Source organism: Salmo salar, chromosome 05 (assembly GCF_965601325.2).
Source record: "Salmo salar chromosome 05, fSalSal1, whole genome shotgun sequence".
Lineage (NCBI taxonomy): Eukaryota > Metazoa > Chordata > Actinopteri > Salmoniformes > Salmonidae > Salmo > Salmo salar.
In genome coordinates, this window is record NC_138295.1 from 54,128,079 (window position 1) to 54,151,034 (window position 22,956).

At 39.8% G+C, this 22,956-nt stretch overlaps 1 protein-coding gene across 1 annotated transcript in view; it reads right to left on the reverse strand.

Moving 5' to 3' along the window:
- Positions 1 to 20,683, reverse strand: part of LOC106605176 (uncharacterized) — a 28,979-nt gene extending 8,296 nt beyond the window's left edge. The window contains exons 1-7 of the mRNA XM_082974970.1: positions 20,566 to 20,683; positions 14,430 to 14,495; positions 13,679 to 13,904; positions 7,626 to 7,680; positions 4,909 to 5,007; positions 4,422 to 4,584; positions 3,649 to 3,722 (exon numbers count right to left, since the gene is read on the reverse strand). Coding sequence (XP_082831096.1) covers positions 3,649 to 3,722; positions 4,422 to 4,584; positions 4,909 to 5,007; positions 7,626 to 7,680; positions 13,679 to 13,904; positions 14,430 to 14,460 — 648 coding nt within the window. The 5' untranslated portion in view covers positions 14,461 to 14,495; positions 20,566 to 20,683. The remainder of the gene's footprint in view (positions 1 to 3,648; positions 3,723 to 4,421; positions 4,585 to 4,908; positions 5,008 to 7,625; positions 7,681 to 13,678; positions 13,905 to 14,429; positions 14,496 to 20,565) is intronic.
- Positions 20,684 to 22,956: the final 2,273 nt, after the last annotated feature.

Consider the following 22,956-nt stretch of genomic DNA (forward strand, 5'->3'; position numbering starts at 1 on the left):
TTCCGGACTGTGGGCCGTCTCAGGAGGTTCCGGACTGTGGGCCGTCTCAGGAGGTTCCGGACTGTAAAGCGTCGCCGGAAGCTCTGGACTGGGAACTGTCGCCGGAAGCTCTGGACTGGGAACTGTCGCCGGAAGCTCTGGACTGGGAACTGTCGCCGGAAGCTCTGGACTGGGAATGCACACTGGAGGCCTGATGCGTGGGGCTGGCACAGGTGGCACCAGACTGGTAACACACACCTCAGGGCAAGTGCGAGGAGCAGGCACAGGGCGTACCAGGCTGAATAGACTCACTGGAGGCCGGGTACGTGGGGCAGGCACAGGATATACTGGGCTGTGGAGGCGCACTGGAGATCTCGAGCGTAGAGCTGGCACAACCCGCCCTGGCTGGATGCTTGACAAATGCGGGGTGCGGGAACAGATCGCACCGGCCTGTGAATGCACCCTGTCGACACAAGTTATATATATCACACCGCATAACACGGTGCTTGCTTCATCACTCGCTCCCCACGGTAAGCACGGGGAGTTGGCTCAGGTCTCCAACCTGACTCTGCCAATCTCCCCCCCAAAATTTGGGGCTGCCTCTTGTACTTGCCTCGTGGCTGGTATAGTGCCTCTTTCGGACGGCGATACTCCCCAGCCTGACTCCAGGGTCCTTTTCCGTCCAGAATTTCCTCCCAAGTCCATTCCTGTTTCTCCTGGGCACGCTGCTTGGTCCTTTGGTGGTGGGAGATTCTGTCACGGTTGTTGTAAGGAGAAGCCGACCAAAGTGCAGCGTGTGTGTCATTCCACATTTTATTTACACTGTGAAACTATGCAATACATATACAATAAACTAAACGAACAAAAACAACAAACCGTGACGCAGAGTTGAAACATACACTACTCAAAAACAATCTCCCACAAACCCAGGTGGAAAAAAAACCCTACTTAAGTATGATCTACAATTAGAGACAACGAGGACCAGCTGCCTCTAATTGGAGATCATCCCAAACAAAACCCCAACATAGAAATACAAAACTAGACCCTGACAACATAGAAATACAAAACATAGAAGAAGAAAAAACCTGTCACGCCCTGACCTACTCTCCCATAGAAAATAACATCTTTCTATGGTCAGGACGTGACAGTGTAAAACAATTCTAATTCAATTATGAAATGAAATCATACTATTAACCAGAATGTATTTAAAAATGCATTGGAATACCTAGGATAGGATAAAGTAATCCTTCTAACCCCCCCCCCCCCCCTAAAGATTTAGATGCACTATTGTAAAGTGGTTGTTCCACTGGATATCATAAGGTGAATCCACCAATTTGTAAGTCGCTCTGGATAAGAGCATCTGCTAAATGACTTAAATGTAAATGTAATGTGATGAAAAATAATGCTATTAAAAATGTGCATTTAAAGTATAACTTTTTAATGTATATAAACAAAGTGCATATAAATGTAACAATTCAAAACGAATACAATCTGAACAACATAATAATAGAATATTGCACCATATCAAAGAAAAATAAATAATGTGCAAAACTGCAGCATCCCACTTAAAACGTTAAACTGGTCCCTCTTTTCTCATTCTCCTTTATTGCCATGCTATAACCAGCAGCACACAGCAATGCTGACCATATTTAGCTTTTATGAGAGATTTGCATTCAGAAATGCAAGCTGCCTCACTTTCGAGGGGCTGATGTGGTTTCTTCTCTCAGAAACTATTTGCCTCGTTTTCGAGAAGACCCTCTCAGAGGGAACGGATGTGGCCACTATGCAGAGTCTCTCTGTCATGACTTTAGTAAGCCTTGGGTAGACAGAGGCCTTGTTCTTCCAGCAGCACATAGGATCTGCAGATCTTTCAAGGAGGGGCTCCTCCAAATAGGATCAGACCTCCTTTATGGCATCTGCTGAGGGATTCCTACGTGCTGCATCCCCAGTTGCTCTCTCGTCAAACAACATCCAAACAGCAGACGTTTGTGGCACTACTGCTGGTGCTTCTGCTCCATCTGATCCCTCTTCTTCCTGTTGCCCTGGTGCCTGAGCCAGCTGACTGCTGGGGCTGTCCCTCCCTGCTGCTGAGGTTATTCTTTAAAGAGCCTCATCAATCGCTCAGTGAAGGCTAACTTCTTAAACCTGGGGTCAAGTGCAGCGGTTTCTGATTGCACATGATTATATTCCATTCTGTGGAACTTTCTGTTCATTGATGAACATTGGGTGTCAATCAACTATGTCACATGTCCTGTGGTTACATTTGCTTCTCTCTGGCGGCTGGTTGTGATTCGCTGCAGACCCTTACACAGGACTAAGCTGAAAAGAGAGAACAGTAACTTATTAGTTCAGGTTCATGTTTTGTCTTCTGATACTACATTCTCATCTACTGCCCACATGCATATATAATACTGGATTAAATAATGATGTAGTAATAACTGCTTACTGTACCTCTCTCCACTGATCTCCACAGTGACCTGCTCAAAGGGTTCCAGGACTCTGCACACCTCCCTCCACCACCTCCCATTCCTCTTGGGTCAGAGCATCAACAGGTGCATTGACAATGGCCAGGGTAGAGATGATGGTATCCTTTGACTCAAGAAACCGCTTCAACATATAAAATGTTGAATTCTACCTTGTAGTGCAGTCTTGTTTAGGCCTCAGCTCAGGCTATGGGTCGCGGAGTAGGCCTACTTAACTGAGTGGATACATCTCCACGTATGGAGGTGCTGGCTCCACCACTATCACTGGCAGGCCCGCTAGTTTCTTGAAGCTCCGCTACAGCTAGCTTCACAGTTCGCATATGCCGGTGTAGGTTGTGCGTAGAACCGGCTTAATATGAGATTTTGTTTTGGCAAATTCTACACTGTGCTCTAACATTGTCTACATTATTAAAATGCATCCAAATGCTACTGTGCTTCCGACTCATTTTCCAGCTGTTGTTTTCACAGCTGTCCTTCCTCTCTCTCCTCGGCTTTGGTTCATTGGTTGACACTGCGTGTCTGATTGACAGGAACAACAGGTGAGGCTGTTAGTCTGAGCAGACAGTCAGAACGAATGTGTGTGCGCTTGAGCATTTAGGCCTATATTATTTTTTTTATTTTTTTGTTCTTTGAATTAGTGAATTCTATTCATTTAAATCTTTTGATTATTCATATCTTAATTTTTGTTATATTTTTATAAATAGATTTGGCTCTTCTGATATGCGAGCCGGCTCCCAGCGTTCTCCTACAAGAGCCGGTTCTTAGAGCCGACGACAAACAGCTAGCTCAATGAAGACGGGACTACCGGGCATTCATGCAGTTGAGCCCGTTTACGTGCTAACATGGACTCAGTGATTAAACACTGTTGCTCTTTTCTGAAACAAGCAAGGTGTCTTTGGTTGTCTAGACAACTCCCCCTCCCTGCAACAGCAGCACGGAAGCGGAGGAGAGGAGAAAATGTGTCTTTAAAACTATTATAATGGTGACTGCGGTCACTTGCCTGAAAAAATAACTGTCATCCAAAATTCCATGACCATCACAGCTCTAACACACACACGCACACACCCACTCCCAGATTGCCCCTTTACTGTGTATATAAATGTACCCTAACATATTGGGAAATGTACTGTTGTGGGCCTACATCAACCTGAGAACGTGAAGTTGCTGCCCAAAAGCTAGTTCTTACATTGGTTGGTTCAGCAGTTGTAGTGGTGGCTGCTGCTGTTGTTGTGGTGGTGGTGGTCATCATCACTGTAGTCACTGGAGGAACAAATAAAATAAGTATCTTTGAGATGACTCATGTCTCAATTCTGCACTGTACATAGTGCATTGTACTTTCATGCTCATATAATGCAATTCAGATTTAATCCAAAGAAATTACATGTTTTACAGATGTGTTGAAATGAAAGGAATAGTGATAAGATACTATGCATTGTCAGAAAACTAATAGTTCAACAGACCAACAGACATAGCTCAGCCCCATACAGTAACAGTCTCCCAATTGATGTGGTGGTGATACATGTAAACATGAATCCCTCACAGTAAAAGACAGGGTTTTTACAGGCTCACCAATTCTAACACTTAGGACACCATAGTACGGTTTGATTTTGACTTTATTGAGTCTTGCACACAATTTACAAGGAAACTGAAGAATTGCAGAATAGCATAGAAAACAATCATAATACAGGGCACTTAGATATCCAATTTCTTTTTATGGAGTGGGCTAGTCCCTTAGGTATTTTTTGTGTTTATTAGACAGGATGGCTAGAGAAGAAAGTAAGGAGGAGAGAGGGTGCTTGAGCAGTGGGACAGATTTGAACCCATGCTCTCAGAGGTACACAGTGCATGTGATACAGAGGCAGTGGTTTAAACCAGTGGACCATCGTAGGCCACAGGACATTGGTCTTCTTATTATTCTTATTGTACATTTTTTGGGGGGGAAAACTAAAAACGGTTTACCTGTTGTAGTGTTTGTGCCAAAAATGGAGGCCAGGGTAGAGCTAAGACAGCCAGTGGAGTTGCAGCATCCCATGGTACAGTTGGTCTGAGTGTCGTTGACACAGGCATTACTGCAGGAGGAACTGCAGCCACCGGTGTAAGTCATGTCTTCCTGTCTCTTCAGCTGAGAAAGTATCACACACATTTTGTTAGCACACTCTTAAAAACAAATACATGTAAATGTTTTGTTATTGTTAAACAAGGGAACAAAAGATGAAGTTAGAACCACATTCCGGTATAGTTGTTGCAAATGCAACTGACTTAAAAAAATGGTGTGAAACTTTTAGTAGTAGGGCCAGGAAGATCGTATCTAAAATAGGTGTGGCATGAATTAATGACAGCAGATGCAATATGAACTATAGCATGCAAAAGTTGTGTAAGAAATGTAAGTAAATTTGTATTATTCAAATTCTAAAATTCTGCAATCCACGCATCGCGTATACTGTACCTCACAGAAGGTGATATTAGCGTTGCATGAAACAGAAGTCATATTCATGTACACATTGTAGCAGTCTGAGTAGTTACAGGAGAACTGTCGACAGGATATCTTTGAGAGAGAGAGAGCGAGAGAGAGAGAAGGAGAGAGAGAGAGAGACGATCGGATACTGAGCACCGCATCTATCTATGCTTTCTCTAAACAATCAAACAACAGTAATATAGGTCCGACTTTGAATGAAGTACAACTTAGAAAGTCTATACAGCATACGTAAAGTCTGCACTACACAGATCAACTGTACTTTTATGTCATACTCCATAATAAAGGGTGCATAAAGGATGACATAACCAACGTAGAGGGCATTACTAAAGGTGACATAACTGGCTAATTCCCTGAAAAACGGTGCTTTATAAAGGGTGACATCGTGCATGCTAATTGATGTGAAATTGCTTGTCTTGAGGAAAGCTCCCAGATAAGGCATTAAAAGGGATGGTAAAGCGGACTACATGTATCATGAAATAATCTCTCCCACCAAGTTACTTCATTCCTCGGTGCCAACATGCACAGACACAAACATGGGCCCAGTCACCATCCCCTCAACCCCCTCACTCACACTCACACTCACACCCACACCCACCAACACACACGCACTGTGGTTATGTACACAGTGGTAGAACTGAAAAAAACTGTCTGTATTCACTTACAGTTTTTTTCAATCACTTTGGCACATTTTCAGATGTAAGGGGGTGTATTTTCAAAACACTGAGTAATACCCATTATCTTATGTTCAGAACCTTTCATTGTGCATTCATTGGAGTTGAATACATATTTAACCTCTGAGTCATACATGCAAAAGTTTTTCATGAAATACCATAAGAACATTTCCTTTAGTCACCTATACATCAGATAATGACAGACTCACCGTTAAGTCATTTTAACTAACATTTAATCCAACAGCAAAAAATACTAGATACAATTTTCAAAGCTGTTCTTTTTAGTAGATGGTAGACGGTAAATAATGGTAAGTACCATTTTCCATAGAGTGTTTAGCTATAACTTGACGGCAAAGTTTATGGGAAACCAATTTTTTTATCAGTTGCAGTATCCTTATACTGTACATAAGTAAAATAAATAATCAGATATCAGGGTAGAACGTATTGTAAAACAGCAGCCTACAGTAAAAAGGTATTTGTGTAGCACTGTGTGTGAATGCCCATTTCTGCCCCATGCAACATTGTACAAGATCACCTTTTCTATGTGACTTGTCAACTGATACAGTATGACCTGTTTCTCTGCTGGAGAAAATGAATCAGGTTACAGTGTATCAATGAAATTTAGATAATGAGTGGGATACATTGTTAGACAGTATATGAAGGCTATATTGTTTCATTGGTTCATTTAATCTTGCAGGCTATACATTTGCAGCTAAAAGCTGAATTGCAGAATAGGTCAACAGATAAAAAGGAAAAATGTAAATTGACATAACAATTAGGTAGATTAATAAAACAAAGAAATTGATGTTGATCAAATTTCAAATCAAATTTATTTTTATATAGCCCTTCGTACATCAGCTGATATTCTCAAAGTGCTGTACAGAAACCCAGCCTAAAACCCCAAACAGCAAGCAAAGCATGTGAAAGAAGCACGGTGGCTAGGAAAAACTCCCTAGGAAAAACTCCCTAGAAAGGCCAAAAACCTAGGAAGAAACCTAGAGAGGAACCAGGCTATGAGGGGTGGCCAGTCCTCTTCTGGCTGTGCAGGGTGGATATTAAAACAGAACATGGTCAAAATGTTAAAATGTTAAAATGTTCATAAATGACCAGCATGGTCAAATAATAATAATCATAGTAGTTGTCGAGGGTGCAACAAGCACGTCCGGTGAACAGGTCAGGGTTCCATATGGTGATGAAGCCAGCTCTGAGAGTTCCGTCACAACAGAGTGTACCCGCTTATGACAGAGACTGGGGCTTCTGACAAACCACTGGAGTTAGGCTAGATGATTTGATGATGGTGATGCCAGATGATCAATGCCAGATGATGCAGTTGGCTTGCTGGCCCTGATGTCGTCCTCAGCTCAACATCTCTGTAGCCTGGACTTAGTCCTCCTCCACAACTAACGAGTAGCACCCACTTGGGTGATGCCTCTGAAGCTGCTACAGCGCAAAGAAAATTCACCACACATCAGTCCACATCAGTCATCCCCATTTCCAAAATGCAGTCCGGTCTCGTTCATCAAGAAACGGGTGCTTAGTGAGATCTTCTAATTGCAAACATTAGCTAGCTAGGTATAGCCAAACCACACAAGTAGACTTGCCATCAGTCCTTCAACTCCATGGGTGAAAACAACCAAATATACCCAATAAACACTAAATGACTTAGCCAAAACAAAAAACACTTAAAATCATCAAAAATATGTACAAAATATAAAGAGCTCTTTGTTTAAGCTGCCTTACGGTGCAAAAGAGGCGCATATCAGCAAATTCAACTGAATTATTTTCTTAGACAATTTGCAATAATTCCAAGGAATTTTTACTTAGTGGCCTCATGAATGATGTTGAGTAAAAAATCTGTAATAAAGGTTGCTATGAATGATACTGCAATATTCACAAAGGTGTCATGATTGGTTTCATAAAGGTGATATAGATGCATTATGTATACCCCTTCAAATAAAGTGTTAACATAATATATCATATATTAAATCTACTAGACTACTAAACTACTAGACTCACCATGGTCATGCCACTGGTGCCCCATGAAGTGGTATTGTCCGTGCTTGTGGTTCCACTACCTGTGTTAGCAAGGACAACATGTAGTGTGAGACCAAAGTGGCAAAATAATATATCTACCAAATATCCTGAATGTAAACTCATAAAACAATCAGCATTTTGTATTACCCGCCATTGTATTCCCTAAATTGTCAATGGTTACACTTCTTGAAGTGGAGGTCATGGCTGTTAACATTGAACAAATACAGTGGCTTACAAAAGTATTCACCCCCTTGGCATTTTCCCTATTTTGTTGCCTTACAACCTGGAATTAAAATAGATTTTTGGGGGGTTTGTATCATTTGATTTACACAATGTAAAATATTGTTTATTGTGAAACAAACAAGAAATAAGACAAAGAAATGAAAACTTGAGCGTGCATAACTATTCACCCCCCCAAAGTCAATACTTTTTAGAGACACCTTTTGCAGCAAATACAGCTGCAAGTCTCTTGGGGTATGTCTCTATAAGCTTGGCACATCTAGCCACTGGGAGTTTTGCCCATTCTTCAAGGCAAAACTGCTCCAGCTCCTTCACGTTGGATAGGTTCCGTTGGTGTACAGCAATCTTTAAGTCATACCACAGATTCTCAAATGGATTGAGGTCTGTGCTTTGACTAGGCCATTCCAAGACATTTAAATGTTTCCCTTTAATCCACTCGAGTGTTGCTTTAGCAGTATGCTTAGGGTCATTGTCCTGCTGGAAGGTGAACCTCCGTCCCAGTCTCAAATCTCTGGAAGACTGAAACAGGTTTCCCTCAAGAATTTCCCTGTATTTAGCGCCATCCATCGTTCCTTCTATTCTGACCAGTTTCCCAGTCCCTGCCGATGAAAAACATCCCCACAGCATGATGCTGCCACCACCATGCTTCACTGTGGGGATGGTGTTCTCGGGTTGATGGGAGGTGTTGGGTTTGCTCCAGACACAGCGTTTTCCTTGATGGGCAAAAAGCAACATTTTAGTCTCATCTGACCAGAGTACCTTCTTCTGTATGTTTGGGGAGTCTCCCACATGCCTATTGGCGAACACCAAACGTGTTTGCCTATTATTTTCTTTAAGCAATGGCTTTATTCTGGCCACTCTTTTGTAAAGCCCAACTCTGTGGAGTGTACGGCTTAAAGTGGTTCCATATTCTTTCTTTAATAATGGATTTAATGGTGCTCTGTGGGATGTTCAAAGTTTCAGATATTTTTTTATAACCCAACCCTGATCTGTACTTCTCCACAACTTTGTCCCTGACCTGTTTGGAGAGCTCCTTGGTCTTCATGGTGCCACTTGCTTGGCGGTGCCCCTTGCTTAGTGGTGTTGCAGACTCTGGGGCCTTTCAGAACAGGTGTATATATACTGAGATCACGTGACAGATCATGTGACACTTAGATTGCACACAGGTGGATTTTATTTAACAAATTATGTGACTTCTGAAGGTAATTGGTTACACCAGATCTTCTTTACGGGCTTCATAGCAAAGGGGGTGAATATATATGCACACACAACTTTTCAGTTGTATTTATAAAAAAAAACAATTGAAACAAGTACATTTATTTAATTTAATTTCACCAATTTTAGATGAAATCCAAATAAAAATCCATTTAAATTACAGGTTGTAATGCAAAAAAATCTGAAAAACGGAAAGGGGGATGAATAATTTTGCAAGGCACTGTATTGGATGAATTAGAGGTAGATGCCCTATTAGTAGCATGTTGCACCGTGGTAGCTGCCATCATAGTTGCTGAGTCCGATGCCATTGTAGTACTCATAGAAGAAATGCCAGACAACCAGGGATGGGGAGTAACGGATTACATGTAATCCGTTATATGTAAGGGATTACAAAAAAATAATAATTGGTAACTGTAATCCGTTACGTTACCAACAAAAATATTGGACACATGCTCAAACTCGTACACTTTTGATAGACTTAAAGGGGCAATATGTAGTTGCTACATACATTTTCGGACTTATAAATTATAATTATAATAGTTGAAGTCGGAAGTTTACATACACTTAGGTTGGAGTCATTAAAATTTGTTTTTCAACCACTCCACAAATGTCTTGTTAACAAACTATAGTTTTGCCAAGTCGGTTAGGACATCTACTTTGTGCATGACACAAGTAATTTTTCTAACAATTGTTTACAGACAGATTATTTCACTTATAATTCACTGTATCACAATTCCAGTGGGTCAGAAGTTTACATACACTAAGTTGACTGTGCCTTTAAACAGCTTGGAAAATTCCAGAAAATTATGTCATGGCTTTAGAAGCTTCTGATAGGCTAATTGACATCATTTGAGTCAATTGGAGGTGTACCTGTGGATGTATTTCAAGGCCTACCTTCAAACTCAGTGCCTCTTTGCTTGACATCATGGGAAAATCAAAAGAAATCAGCCAAGACCAATTTCCAAACACCTGAAAGTACCACGTTCATCTGTACAAGCAATAGTACGCAAGTATAAACACCACGGGACCATGCAGCCATCGTACCGCTCAGGAAGGAGACGCGTTCTGTCTCCTAGAGATTAACGTACTTTGGTGCGAAAAGTGCAAATCAATCCCAGAACAACAGCAAAAGGACCTTGTGAAGATGCTAGAGGAAACAGGTACAAAAGTATCTATATCCACAGTAAAACGAGTCCTATATCGACATAACCTGAAAGGCCACTCAGCAAGGAAGAAGCCACTGCTCCAAAACTGCCATAAAAAAGACAGACTACGGTTTGCAACTGCACATGGGGACAAAGATCATACTTTTAGAGAAATGTCCTCTGGTCTGATAAAACAAAAATAGAACTGTTTGGCAATATTGACCATCATTATGTTTGGAGGAAAAAGGGGGAGGCTTGCAAGCCGAAGAACCCCATCCCAAATGTGAATCACGGGGGTGGCAGCATTATGTTGTGGGGGTGCTTTGCTGCAGGAGGGACTGGTGCACTTCACAAAACAGATGACATCATGAGGATGGAAATGATGTGGATATATTGAAGCAGCATCTCAAAACATTAGTCAGGAAGTTAAAGCTTGGTCGCAAATGGGTCTTCCAAATGGACAATGACCCCAAGCATACTTCCAAAGTTGTGGCAAAATGGCTCAAGGACAACAAAGTCAAGGTATTGGAGTGGCCATTACAAAGCCCTGACCTCAATCCTGTAGAAAATTTGTGGGCAGAACTGAAAAGGCGTGTGCGAGCAAGGAGGCCTACAAACCTGACTCAGTTACACCAGCTCTGTCAGGAGGAATGGGCCAAAATTCACCCAACTTATTGTGGGAAGCTTGTGGAAGGCTACCCGAAACTTTTGACCCAAGTTAAACAATTTAAAGCCAATGCTACCAAATACTAATTGAGTGTATGAAAACTTCTGACCCACTGGGAATGTGATGAAAGAAATAAAAGCTGAAATAAATCATTCTCACTACTATTATTCTGACATTTCACATTCTTAAAATAAAGTGGTGATCCTAACTGACCTACGACAAGGAATTTTTACTAGGATTAAAGGTCAGGAATTGTGAAAAACTGAGTTTAAATGTTTTTGGCTAAGGTGTATGTAAACTTCCGACTTCAACTATATATATACAGTACCAGTCAAAAGTTTGGACACACCTACTCATTCCAGAGTTTCTTTATTTTCACAATTTTCTACATTGTAAAAGAATATTGAATACATCAGAACTGTGAAATAACACATATATAATCATGTAGTAACCAAAAAAGTGTTAAACAAATCAAAATAGATTTTATATTTGACATTCTTCAAAGTAGCCACCCTTATCCTTGATGACATCTTCATGTGGTAGTCACCTGGAATGCTTTTCAATTAACAGGTGTGCCTTCTTAAAAGTTCATTTGTGGAATTTCTTTCCTTTTGAGCCAATCAGTTGTGTTGTGACTAGGTAGGGGTGTTATACAGAAGATAGCCCTATTTGGTAAATGTCCATATTATGGCAAGAACAGCTCAAATAAGCAAAAAGAAATAACAGTCCATCATCACTTTAAGACACGAAGGTCAGTCAATGCGGAACATTTAAAGAACTGAAAGTTTCTTCAAGTGCGGTCGCAAAAACCATTAAGCGCGATGTTGAGACTGGCTCTCATGAGGACCACCACAGGAAAGGAAGACCCAGAGGTACCTCTGCTGCAGAGGATATAAGGCACATTTAAGGCACTGGTGTAGAGAGGAGTAGGCAGTAGGTTTAAAACTACTGAATTTATTTAGTTCAAAGCGGGACGAAACCCAAACGCTGTTGTGCTCAATATATATCTTCATAAACAAAAAGGCACAGGGCGAACTCAAAGTGCAAAATATAAAGTACTCAGGAAATAGTAGGAGAGATTCCTCTCAGGAAAACAAGCAACATTTACAATGACCGACAAATGGCAGAGGGAGTATATACACAGTGATAGAGTGAGGATTGTACCCAGGTGTGTGTAATGATGACGTGTAACGTGTGCCCTGGGAGTCGGGAAGCAAGTTCAGGGAGTGCATCATTTAATAAACAAAACAAGAAACACGAACATCGCACAGACAGGAAACTGAAACAGAAACAATGACGCCTGGGGAAGGAACCAAAGAGAGTGACATATATAGGGCAGGTAATCAAGGAGGTGATGGAGTCCAGGTGATTCTGATGACGCGAAGGTGCGCGTAATGATGGTGACAGGTGTGCGCCATAATGAGCAGCCTGGTGACCTAGAGGCCAGAGAGGGAGCACACGTGACATAACAAGTCAAGTCCGGTATTGATGAGGGAAGAGCGTTTGCCAGCAGTAGGTTCGGCAGCAGCTAGAAGGCCGGCGACGCCAAATTCCTGAGCTGGACAGAAGGGGGAGCCAAAGCGAAGGCTGGTGTGACAGCATGGCTACCACAGCATTCTGCAGCGATACGCCATCCCATCTGGTTTGCTCTTAGTGGGACTATCATTTGTTTTTCAACAGGACAATGACCCAACACACCTCCAGGCTGTGTAAGGGCTATTTGACCAAGAAGGAGAATGATGGAGTGCTACATCAGATGAGCTGGCCTCCACAATCACCTGACCTCAACCCAAATGAGATGGTTTGGGATAAGTTGGACCGCAGAGTGAAGGAAAAGCAGCCAAGAAGTGCTCAGCATATGTGGGAACTCCTTCAAGACTGTTGGAAAAGCATTCCAGGTGAAGCTGGTTGAGAGAATGCCAAGAGTGTGCAAGGCTGTCATCAAGGCAAAGGGTGGCTACTTTGAAGAATCTGTTTAACACTTTTTTGCTTACTACATGATTCCATATGTGTTGTTTCATAGTTTTGTTGTCTTCACTATTATTCTACAATGTAGAAAATAGTAAAAATAAAGAAAAACCCTTAAATGAGTAGGTGTGTCCAAACTTTGGGGTCACTTAGAAATGTCCTTGTTTTTTAAAGAAAAGCACAAACACAAGTCCTCAACTGGCAGCTTCATTAAAATAGTACCCGCAAAACACAGTCTCAACGTCAACAATGAAGAAGCGACTCCGGGACGCTGACCTTCTAGGCAGAGTTGAAAAGAAAAAGCCATATCTCTGTCCAGTGTCTGTGTTATTTTGCCCATCTTAATCTTTTCTTTTTATTGGCCAGTCTGAGATATGGCTTTTTCTTTGTAACTCTGCCTAGAGTCACCTCTTCACTGTTGACGTTGAGACTGGTGTTTTGACTGGAATTCTGGTAGACCTTGATTTTCAATGTAAAGATATAATTTAATCATATTATTATATGCAGTAGAAAGCAATGGGTTAGAAGAAGCCTTCATATCCAACCCATAAAGTAAAATGTAACATCCATATATGGCCAGCTATGTGAACTTTAACATTGATTTATCCGGCAACATATTTCGTTCAATTGGTAACGTACGTTTTTGTCTTCTTCTAATGGCTCTTAAGGGGAAAGTAATCTAAAAGTAACTGAAGGTAATCAGATTACATTCCTGAATTTGGGTAACCCAAAAGTTATTTACTGATTACAATTTTGGATAGGTAACTAGTAACTGTAATGGATTACATTCAGAAAGGAACCTACCCAACCCTGCAGAAGACATTGTAGTATTCGTAGAAGAAATGGCAGACGACATTGTAGTTTGAGCTGTGGTAGCTGTCACGATAGTTGCTGCAGAGTCAGTACTCATGCCAGTTGACATCACAGTTGATGAAGCATTGGTCGTTGAATTGGAACTTGAGTTTGTGTTTTGTCCTGAAACAAATGACGATGGCTGCAGTCCCAGTAGTAAGAAGAGCAGGAGGCCTGTTCATAGAGGAGAGGCATACAGCTATCATCATTTAGCAGGTCCTGTCTATTAAACATAACAAGCTTTTAACCATGCGTTGTCATATGTGGGCAGTAAGCATCTGTTTTGTTCGGTTATATGAGTCATTCCCTTACAAAAAAAGATTGCATTCAGAGTGCAATATAACTGCAGTATGCTGGAAATACTGCGTCCAACATAACACTTTTTTTTTTTTTTACGTCAGTCATTTTGCAGTTTAACTGCAGTTGCAGGTACAGTCTAGAATCTTAAAGATACAATCTGGGATTTGAAAATCTGTCCATTTCAATTATTGATATTTACCCATAGTTTCTTCAATAGTATAACTTATATAACTTTGATTAATGTTATATAAGTTATATTCTTCAAGAATCAATGGGTAACTTATATAATTTTGATTAAAGTTATATAAGTTATGTTATTCAAGAATTGGTTATATTATTCAAGAATGTGTCTATGCACATTTTTTTTAGGCAATGGGCATTTTTAGAAAGTAAACATACCTGTGTCTTTAAAAAAAGCAGTTGAGGCCATAGTCTTCTGGAGGGAGTAGGAGCCCTTAGTCCAGTCTAGAAAGGGAAAGAGAAGTCATGAAGACTTAATTTTGACCCAGTATAAGTTTTAACATGATATTAATTCTCTCCAGCTCCACACCAGTATCTACAGTACATACAGTATGTGACTATGGTGTTTTTGTACAAACGATAAGAAGAAAAGTTCCTAAGAAAATGACCCCCTATAATCTTAAAACAATATAAATAACGATTGTGTCCCTTTAACGATTAACACTGCTACAGTAGGACTTAGGCACAGAAGATCTTACATTTAGAAATAAACTGAGAAACAGTGAAATGTGACACCCTGAATATTGTGATATAAAGGTTCCTTATTGTCCTGTAGCATCGTGGTTACCTGACTATTGATTAATGCTACCTGGAGCATGAAGAGGACAAAAGTAATACCACAAACCACATAAGTAAAGACCCAAATCCATAGGTCTATTATGCCTTTTTCCGTTGACACACAACCTACGTTAGATTCAGTAGAGCAATCAGACTGTTTACACATGTCCATTCATTATGTCCCACCTGGACTTATCCTTTGATCTTATGCCATCATCTATCCGAGGGCTCATTTGCAAACAATTCCCTAATTGTTCTATGGGGAAACTGATCTGATGATGGTTTGCAGTGGCCGCAGCGCCTGATTTGTAAGTTACATTTTGTTAAGGGTAGGAAAGAGAGGTAGAAAAGAGAGTTAGGAATAGAAAATAGATGTTGAACTGTAAAACAACCATCCACTCACAACCACATTGTGGCTGGTAAATTACAATATTGAGAAAATAATAATTGCTAAAACAATCAGACACATGCGTGTGTCATCAAAGGATATGATTTTGTTAGGTAGTGTCGGTTGGCAGCCGTTCAGCCATGAGCACAATTAAAATGTGTTTGTTCCTCGTGATGTCCCCGGGGCAATATATCTAAGCACGGCATGTTTTCATCCCTCCCTAGGAACCAACCACACAGTCTCCTTTGGGCTCACCACCCTGGATACTGAGGGTCAAACAGTGGCTAATAGTGTCACGTTGTATAAATGATTAGAGACAGGCGCAGGAATACGTAATAGGGGTTTTTAATACTCCACCCAAAAATACAACATGCCATGAAAAGCACGGGGAAGAAGCCCAAAACAAACACGTATGCAAAAACACAGGGATGTAACCCAAACAAAAGAGCGAGGTAAAACCTGTAATAAATACACAGGACGAGACCGGCAATACACTACACGGGTTGAGACCTGTAATAACAAATGCATAACAATACACGAGACCCGTAATAACAAGTGCACAATACACGCAGCAAGAAAGCCGAAATAACAAATCACAGGTATCACAGACCAACGGACATGGGAACAATAACTGACAAGACATTGACGAACAGGGGGCACATATATACAATTACTAATCAACGGGAATTGGAATCATGTGTGCGTAATGAGATAGTTCAGTGATGCCTAGAGGCCGGTGACGTAGACCTCCGGAACTGGTGCACGGAATGAGCAGCAGTAACGGGGAATCCGTGACAAATAGCCCACTTTAAAAAAAGTAGGTCTAGTTATAGGTGTTTGTGTAAAGGAAAACTGTTATATTGCTTAAAGTATATGAAATATAATATATTAAAATATAATATATAAATATACAGTGCATTCGGAAAGTATTCAGACGTCTTAACTTTTTCCACATTTTGTTACGTTACAGCCTTAATCGAAAATGTATGAAATAAAAAATACCTCATATTGACAAAGTGCAAACAGGATTTATTAACAATTAAATACAGAAATACCTTATCTACATATGTATTCAGACTCTTTTCTATGAGACTCGAAATTGAGCTCAGGTGCATCCTGTTTCCATTGATCATCCTTGAGATGTTTCTACAACTTGATTGGAGTCCACCTGTGGTAAATTCAATTGTTTGGACATGATTTGGAAAGGCACACACTTGTCTGTAAAAGGCACATGACAGCCCGTTTGGAGTTTGCCAAAAGGCACCTAAAGACCCTCAGACTATGAGAAACAAGATTCTCTAGTCTGATGAAACCAAGATTGAACTCTTAGCTTGAATGCCAAGTGTCACGTCTGGAGGAAACCTGGCACCATCCCTACGGTGAAGCATGGAAGTGGCAGAATCATGCTGTGGGGATGTTTTTCAGTGGCAGGGACTGGGAGACTAGTCAGGCTCGAGGGAAAGATGAATGGAGAAAAGTACAGAGAGATCCTTGATGAAAACCTGCTCCAGAGCTTTCATGACCTCAGACTGGGGTGAAGGTTCACCTTCCAACAGGACAACAACCCTAAGCACACAGCCAAGACAACGCAGGAGTGGCTTTGGGACAAGTCTCTGAATTTCCTTGAGTGGCCCAGCCAGAGCCCGGACTTAAACCTGATTGAAAATCTCTGGAGAGACCTGAAAATAGCTCTGCAGCAACGCTACCCCATCCAACCTGACAGAGCTTGAGAGGATCTACAGAAAATAATGGGATAAACTCCCCAAAGACAGGTTTGCCAAGCTTGTAGCTGCCAAAGGTGCTTCAACAAATACTAAGTAAAGGATGAATACCTATGGAAATGTATATTTCAGTTTAAAAAAATATATATATTAGCATTTTTAGCATTTTAAATAAACAGTTTTTGCTTTGTCATTATGGGGTATTGTGTGTAGATTGATGAGGGAAAAAAACTATTTAATCCGTTATAGAATAAGGCTGTAACCTAACAAAATGTGGAAAAAGTCAAGGGGTCTGAATACTTTCCAAAGGCACTGAATTGTGTATTCAAGGTTGTGTAGTCAGGTGCCACATCCTTGTGCAGTAACTCACACGGCTAACTATCAGATTGAGTCAGCATTACCTGCTGACTTGGAGGATGCCATGTAAGTCACTACACTATACTGTAAGTGTAGGAAACTGTCAAGAAGTATATTAAATCACTGCATATTTGAATGCCACTGGTTTCTAGATATTGTATGTCTGTACAAAAGCATATATTTAGAAAAAATATGATTTTAACCTACACACAGTCCAATTAAAATAACAAATCATGTAGTGAGGGTTTTAGATAAAACCACGGTCAAATGTTATATTAATTGTGACACAAGCATACTATAGATACACAGTGCCTTCAGAAAGTATTCACACTGCTTCACCTTTTAAAAAACATTTTGTTGTTTTACAAAGTGGGAATAAAATGGATTTAATTGTAATTCTTTGTCAATGATCTATACTCTGGAATGTCAAAGTGAAAGAAAAATTCTAAAATTGTTTAAATACAAAAAACAAAAAAAACACACAAAATACAGTATCTTAATTAGATAAGTATTCAACCCCATGAGTCAAAACATGTTAGAATCACCTTTGGCACCTTTACAAGCTCTGTCAAGTTGGTTGTTGTTCATTGTTATACAGCCATGTTCATCTCTTGCCATAGATTTTCAATCCAATTGAAGACAAAACTGTAACTAGGCCACTCAGGAACTTTCTGCTGAAAGGTGAATTTGTTTCCCAGTATCTGTTGCAAAGCAGGCTGAACTAGGTTTTCCTCTAGGATTTTGCCTGTGCTTAGCTCTATTCCGTTTCTTTTTATCCTAAAAAACTCCCTTTTCCTTGCCGATGACAAGCATACCCATAACATGATGGGGCCACCACCATGCTTGAAAATATGAAGAGTGGTACTCAGCAGAGGTGGGACCAAGTCACTATTATTTGAGTCACAAGCAAGTCTCAAGTCACAAGGTCCGAGTCGCAAGTGGAGTCCCACGTAGAATGGCTCGAGTCTCGAGTCAAGTCCAACTTGTGCATTCTAAGAGCAAGTCAAGTCGAGTAGTCACAAGTTTTTTCAAGTCAAGTCTCAAGTCAAGTTAAACAAATCTATACATGCAATGACTTGTTCAACTACAAATATTTGCCTATTTATTGAGTCTACCAGGCACCCTTTTTCATTATTTTGTCTACAACACATTTGAATTTTGTAATTGTAAAATAGGGACCGTGTAGCAGTCTTAAGGGTATGAAATCAGCAGAAGGCAAGGCAGGTTGACGTGCTCAAAGTGTAGATTTATTTACAGGTCCTAGTGATCCAATAGGGAAAGTGCCTTATCATACAAAATATACAATCAGATTGACCAAACATACACAGGCAATAGCCCAAAAGACCATAGGACCATACAATTAACCAATTGGCAATTACAACCCATAAACTGGGTTCTACGATGTAAAAGGCAATTTCCACATCCATTGTTACATAGGTACATTCGTGTTAATGAGACTTAATGATTATTGATTATATATTCATCTAAATGTGTGAAAGCAACAGCAAACATTTCAACAAGAGAACAAAGTGCTTTCCACTGGTGGGAGTTTGTAGAGCACAAGTGGAAAGATGCGCCTATGGTGCAATACAAGCTTCATAAGTAAATGATCAATTTCAAGCAATTTTGACTTCCCGAAAGACCAGTAGGAGAAAACTGAGGATGGATAAACAATATTGTAGTTACTCCACCATACTAACCTAATTGACAGAGTGAAAAGAAGGAAACTTGTACAGAATAAAAATATTCTAAAACATGAATACTGTTTGCAATAAGGCACTAAAGTAAAACTTAATGCTCAATTACTGGTGAGCTTGCAAAGTAAACTGTTAATATTCTTGATCACCAAACATTTTTTGCACCTGCATATTTATTTATTTTGGCAATCCTTTCTCCCTACAATTTGATGTTTGCGCTGCACCTGATCATATGGCTGTACAGCAAATCAGCAATCTGTTCGCTAGCTCACCCGACCTGTGTCAATTGACAGTTCGCTGGTCCAATCAGAAGACAGAGTGTGCATTTCACTAGCCAATCTGTTGCATGTTTTTTTGCAAGGGAGATGCTGCGGCTACTGTCTCTGGCTGTGTGGACATTACAAAACCTGGCCAGATCATTTCAAGTCATCAGTCTCAAGTCAAAGTCGAATATTGAGTCTTAAAGCTCCAAGTCCAAGTCAAGCCTCAAGTTATTTAATTTTCTGTCAAGTCAAGTCTCAAGTGATCAAATGTGTGATTCAAGTCAGACTTCTGTCCAAGTCATGTGACTCGAGTCCACAACTCTGCTACTCGGTGATGTGTTGGACTTTCCCCAATCACAAGGCTTTGTATTCAATACATAAAGTTAATTTCTTTGCCACATTTGTTGCAGTTTTACTTTAGTGCCTTATTGCAAACAGGATGCATGTTTTGGAATATTTGTATCTGTACAAGCATCCTTCTTTTCACTCTGTCAATTAGGTTAGTATTGTGGAGCAACTACAATGTTGTTGATCCATCCTCGGTTTTCTCCTATCATAGCCATTAAACTCTGTAACTGTTTTAAAGTCACCATGTTGAAATCCCTGAACGGTTTCCTTCCTCTCCGGCAACTGAGTTAGGAAGGACGCCTATATCTTTGGAGTGACTGGTTGTATTGATTCACCATCCAAAGTGTAATTAAAACCATGCTCAAAGGGATATTCACCATGCTCAAAGGGATATTCCAAGTCTGCTTTTTTTTACCCATCTTCCTATAGGTGCCCTTCTTTGTGAGGCATTGGAAATCCTTCCTGGTCTTTGTGGTTGAATCTGTGTTCGAAATTCACTGTTCGACAGAGTCCATCCAATTTACTTTGTGACTTGTTAAGCACATTTTTACTCCTGAACTTATTTAGGCTTGCCATAACAAAAGAGTTGAATACTTATTGACTAAAGACATTTTTGCTTTTCATTTTATATTAACTTGTAAAATTGTCAAAAAACATAATTCCACTTTGACATCATGGGGTATTGCGTGTAGGCCAGGGACAAAAACATCTCAGTTTAATACTTTCAGAAGGCACTGTACTATGTGAAAATATGGAAGCATTCAATGCCAGTAACATAACCTGATATTTATTGTTGTGAAGTAAACCTAAGCAACATTATTCTCTACACTATCATCTTTAAGCAACCATGGCAACCCTCCTTGTTGAACTTAATCAGCCTGAGATAAGCAGGTAATGGAAACAAAATAACGCAAACAAATGTTTAACTAAATGTTTTCAGAAAAAACAACCACAAGCGCTTACCCGTGTGTAGCGTTGAGCAAAAGTCTGAGGATGAAACTGTCTGTATCAGCTGCGGATGATGTGTAGAGCCTCTCTCTCTCTCCGTCTCTCCGCTCTCCTTTTCTCCCAGTGTCACTACCCTCTGTTCTTCCTGGTGACAGCACAGGAGAGGCAACCTATTAAGTGGAAACTCTCACCTGCACACCCACTCAATTACTAGTCACAACTAGCAGAGAGGAGGAGACTACAGGCAGAGAGCTGGGTGGGTGGGTTAAAACTACCATACAAGGTAGTTCAAATTAGGGGAAACTTCTGGCCCGCTAACTTAATCCACACCTATAATCTCAGGAACCAGGACTAAATCTTGAGTGCGCTGGCCAGTTGACAGATGGTCATGTGAGACTAATTAATACAATTATGTAATCAGACACATTTATGAAAAAATGTCACTGGAGCAAAGTGAGACAACAGGTAATAGTCATATCATTAACATCTGCAACCTCCTCTCTTTATTTACCTATCACCTCATTTTCCTTTTCTTTTCCAAACAAAATGGTCCTACAGTCTTCTACAACTTAACAGAAACCTCCAATTACATAACACAGTGTTAACTTCAAATCACCAGCTCATATTACAGTACCTACCCAAGGAGTGTTAAGGCCTTTCAAAAGTCCTTCAAAGCACTCATCTACTGTATACAGTGGAACTACATTTAAAGATGTTTGTCGGAGAAGAAAAGCAACAGGATTGTAGTGAAGCCATTGCTGCCTCATGGGTTTCTTGTGAGATAATTCCCATACTGGTGAGGTGATTTTGGGGAACATTCTGGTTTCTGTTCAACACAATGTGAAATCACCCCATCTAATAAACCTGAACGTTTTATGAGAAGAACCCCTAAAAGAAAAGACACACATAGGCTGGTATAGCTTTTAGTTCTCTTGTGGAATTGTACACACAACAACCAAATATAATTCTTTGCACAAATCCATTCCATGTTAGTTTTCATGGTCAAAGCTATAGTTGGCACAAAGACATTACTCATGAAAGTGTCTATCGTAGAGAAATTGTAAGAATTTAAAATATTAAGTTACCTACTGTATTTGTATTTCAAATACATTATTTCATATTAGTTTAAACTTATTTTGTAATTGAAAAACAGTACGAAAAATCCCACCACCAACCTACCGAAACTACAAGATATGTGATATAAACATACTTTCCCATCGATTTCATCATACCCGATGGGTTGTTTCCTTTACATTTGTTATATGTATGTTATATATGTTTCCTTTACATTTGTTATATGTATGTTTTATATGTTTCCTTTACATTTGTTATATGTATGTTATATATGTTTCCTTTACATTTGTTATAAGTTTGTTTTATATGTTTCCTTTACATTTGTTATATGCTTGTTTTATATGTTTCCTTTACATTTGTTATATGTATGTTATATATGTTTCCTTTACATTTGTTATAAGTTTGTTTTATATGTTTCCTTTACATTTGTTATATGCTTGTTTTATATGTTTCCTTTACATTTGTTATATGCTTGTTTTATATGTTTCCTTTACATTTGTTATACGTTTGTTATATATGTTTACTTTACATTTGTTATATGCTTGTTTTATATGTTTCCTTTACATTTGTTATATGTTCGTTATATATGTTTCCTTTACATTTGTTATATGTATGTTATATATGTTTCCTTTACATTTGTTATAAGTTTGTTTTATATGTTTCCTTTACATTTGTTATATGTTCGTTATATATGTTTCCTTTACATTTGTTATATCTTTGTTTTATATGTTTCCTTTACATTTGTTATATCTTTGTTTTATATGTTTCCTGTACATTTTGTCCCAGCCGGCATTTTCATCTGTTATCACCAAGTATCATCATGCAAAATGTTGCCTCGGTGTAAAAAACAACAAAAATAAGAGCTTTACCAACAAGCCAATAGCCAGATGTGGTAGGCATACACTGTGTTGTGCTTCAGCACATCCTCCCATTTGTCCAGCTATTGACAGAAAAGGACATGCCTTGGAAAATAGTAGTTGAGTGTTCCTTTTAATTTGTCATTTTATTTCACCTTTATTTAACCAGGTAGGCCAGGTGAGGACAACTGGCCTAACTTCCTTGCAGTTACTGTATATGACCTGCATACATTATATCTTAGTGGTGAGTGTGTGAGGGTTACAAACAAAACAGTCACCCTGCCAGATAATACCTACAGGCTCACATTTAATTTGAATGCTGTGTTCTACTTTGAAACCAGACAATTCTTCTCCACAATGGAGAGAAGAACAGGAAACCAGGAGAAAATAATGCAGTCACGCCCGATGCCCCAAAAGTATGACGAGTGATGAAAGTTGATATGGGCTGAATTACAGGCCATTTGTAAATAAATCT